The sequence below is a fragment of the Fragaria vesca genome, linkage group LG5, assembly GCF_000184155.1.
Source record: "Fragaria vesca subsp. vesca linkage group LG5, FraVesHawaii_1.0, whole genome shotgun sequence".
Lineage (NCBI taxonomy): Eukaryota > Viridiplantae > Streptophyta > Magnoliopsida > Rosales > Rosaceae > Fragaria > Fragaria vesca.
Window position 1 is genome coordinate 27,761,765 of NC_020495.1, and position 3,477 is coordinate 27,765,241.

The following is a 3,477-nucleotide window of genomic DNA, read 5'->3' on the forward strand; positions in this document are numbered from 1 at the left end:
TGTTGCTAATTAGGGATTCCTTGGTCCACAGAATTTAAGGTATTTCCTTTCTTTCCCAAAGAATATACACTGTACACTACAGCACATAGTTATTACCCTCTCATCAAATGTTCTTTTCATTCAACCACTATATTCTCTCCCTCAGGATTGTTCATGCATTCATGTGAACACATTATAAAAGCCTCGATCTGTAGTCAAGATATCACACCCTTCAATCTATTTTATCTATGTAACTAGCTAGCACCTTTAGTCACTGATCTATGGAGCCGTCTGAAATTTCATCTAGATTTGCTAGGACCCTCAATCTGTTTCCGAATGAGAAGGACCCGAACGAAGTACCCGATTCCCATGATTTAGGTTTTTCATCCTCTGAAAACCCTACATCTTTCAGTGAATCAGATCATAACAAAGAGGATGAAGTTACTGTAGCCTTGCACATTGGCCTTCCTGAATACTCAGACGGCTCTGCGAATTCCACTGAGAAGGAAGTATCAGATCACGAAAATGTGACTGCAGAACAGAAGTACTGGATTCCAACTCGGGAACAGATCATCATTGGCTTCACTCATTTTTCTTGCCATGTCTGCTTCAAAACATTTAACCGCTACAACAATCTGCAGGTACGATCAAAGATCTTTATGTATTTTAGTTATATTAGGTACAAAATGTTCTTGCATCATGCATATGGAAATTTTCTTTTGTCAGATTGTTTGCTACTTATATCTTTGTACAGTCCGTCTGGATTGTTTTTTTCTTTCTTTTTTTGAATTTGTGATCCAGATTGGCGATAGTTTAGTCTCCTCCATACTAAGGAGTTTCTGTGGCAGAAGTTCTTGAAGTCTGCAAGACTAAGGCTCAGTTCACCTGAAGAGTTTTTCTTTAACAAAAACAAAATTATATATTTAATTTAATTTTTCTTTTTAACGGAAGACTATTTAATTTTTAAAATTAAGCAATGAATTTAGTAGAACACTAAACCCCTCTTCGAATTTGAGTTTCGAAACTGAAACTCTTCGAGCTATAACAATAACGTACTTCAGGTACAAGATTGCAAGATTGCAAGTTCTGCATAAGTGGAATTTCAACTAAATATGTACATTTCTCCATTGTTTCACACTGTATTCCTGTGGGTAGATGCACATGTGGGGGCATGGATCGCAGTATCGAAGAGGACCGGAGTCCCTGAAGGGAACACAACCTCGAGCGATGTTAGGCCTCCCATGCTATTGCTGTGCAGAAGGCTGCAAAAACAACATAGACTACCCAAGAGCAAAACCCTTGAAAGACTTTCGAACACTTCAAACTCACTACAAGAGAAAGCATGGCATCAAACCTTTCATGTGTAGGAAGTGTGGGAAGTTGCTGGCGGTGAAAGGTGATTGGAGGACTCATGAGAAGAATTGTGGCAAGCGCTGGCTTTGCTCTTGTGGTTCAGATTTCAAGCACAAGAGGTCGTTGAAAGATCATATGAAGGCCTTTGGGTCTGGTCATAGTCCTTTCCCTCCTACCTCTTTAGATGAGGATAGTACTGCAGCTTCGTTTGTTTAAGGAATTCAAAGGTATCTACAGAAGTAATCGATGATGATACAACTACTTGAGGCTTGCATGCTTAATGATTGAAATTTGAGGACATGAAGTTTTTGTAGTACTCTCTTTAAATTTAAAATTTCTACTAGTTTTTCATAATTAAACCCGAAGATTTATTAGAATTTGTATGCATTGGCATGTCTGGCGTTCATAAAAGAATGTGAAAAAAATAGGTTCACAAGTTACGCTTCCTGCACTTGTACCAAATTACCAAAAGTCCCTGCCGGAAAAAGAAAAGAAAAGGAGCAATATTCTCTCCCTCTTGTCACGATATGAAAATTACTTTCACTTACAAGGCCATGCCCTAACCGTTGATGCTGCATTTTTGCAATATTATTGATAGGCGAACATGGAATCCATGACTAACCTGAAACAAGCTCAAGGTTGAAGACAGAGGAAACTAAAGAGAAAAGCTGAAGCAACTTTTTGAGTCCTTTTCTATTAATGCAGCAAAGATAAGAAAATTATTACACCGATTGACTGCAGATGAGAGCTCAAGCAGATATGTTCAGTATGCTCTTCTCTAGGGCAGAAGATCAAAAATATGTGCTAAGGGGGAGGCCCTCATTCTACGGCGAATTTTATATATTAATAAAATAATATTTAATTAACGTATCCATCACGTGTCCGTATCTTATCATATCTAACATTTCACGTGTCCACATATCGAATACGGACACACGTACTTGTATTCATGCTTCTTAGCTATTTGATAAGCTTCCGTTGCTTCACAATCTTCCTAACTCTAGAGGAATCAGGTCCAACCCAATTAGTCATCATAGACTGTCAAAGAGCCTTTGTTTCTCCGAAGAGAGCTTAAGCAAGTTCCCTTTTATTAAGAGGTTAATTTGTTCGTGTAGATTAGTATAAACAGATGAGTGGATCACTTCTGGTTCAGTTCAACAAAGAGCAAACAGAACCTTGTCAAAACAAAATGTGACCTGATAAATTAGAGTCTAGTTAGGTTTACTTGCTTGTAATAACTCACAAACTACAGGATTTCAAAGGGATTTAGCGTTGAGCAAAAGAAGGTACAAGAACACCTGTAAACTCTGTAATCATGGGGAGGAAATCATATGCAGCTGTTCAACTTTGAATTGAGCTCAACTGTAAACAATATAACACCTTTCCATATCTCTAATTGATTAAACACAAACAATGATGGAGAACAGACTGAGATTGAAAGTTACGGGTATATGGCAAATCCTGAAGAACATATATTGTTGCTGTTCATAAACAGAATCCTCATAGCCATAAACAATGATGAGTCTGCTTTCAGTTTTCTCTAACTCCGTTTCTACTCTTAAGTTGTTCATCATTGGGATCCATATGTGAACAATAGCTCACATCTTCAGATTTATGCAACTGTACCCAATAAAATCTATGTTATAGTAGAAAACACAGGCTAAAATACTATCATGTAATACCTTTTGCAAGGGACTAATTATACTATATACTAAACCATGGTTAACTGTTTATATCATAAGCATATGAACAGTGAAAAGTTTTTTTTGTTTTTGTTTTTTCTGAAACATGTAATTTAGATATTTTTAGATAGGCTCTCTCTCGGCAAAGATATTTTTGCCCTCCATTTTTGACATTTCTTCTACATCCTGAATCTTACAAATCAAAATAATTAGAGCATTTATATTTTGGGTAGAATACAAGATTAGATGTTTTATTGTATAGAAGTTATTTTTATGATAGCTTTTATACATATGTAGAATATGCATAATGTGGATATTATACTGCGCCAAAAGGCGGGTATACTAACCATTTTGCCTCTGTTATTTTTAAGAAACCACAACATTGTCATTAACCTTAGATATATAATTAGTATAACAGCTGGGTATAATTTGTGTTAATAATATTCTATGAAGTACATATCAG

At 36.3% G+C, this 3,477-nt stretch overlaps 1 protein-coding gene across 1 annotated transcript; it reads left to right on the forward strand.

Moving 5' to 3' along the window:
• Positions 1-260: 260 nt before the first annotated feature.
• Positions 261-1,548, forward strand: LOC101302174 (protein TRANSPARENT TESTA 1-like). Its single transcript, XM_004301883.1, has 2 exons — positions 261-620; positions 1,135-1,548. The coding sequence occupies exons 1-2, from the start codon at positions 261-263 to the stop codon at positions 1,546-1,548; spliced, it is 774 nt and encodes a 257-aa protein (XP_004301931.1).
• Positions 1,549-3,477: the final 1,929 nt, after the last annotated feature.

What these genes read in the sequence shown, in the direction of transcription:
- LOC101302174 (XM_004301883.1), top strand. Translation starts at nt 261, where the DNA reads ATGGAGCCGTCTGAAATTTCATCTAGATTTGCTAGGACCCTCAATCTG. An exon ending in ACCGCTACAACAATCTGCAG is followed by an intron (nt 621 to 1,134) that starts GTACGATCAAAG and finishes TCCTGTGGGTAG; the next exon opens with ATGCACATGTGGGGGCATGG.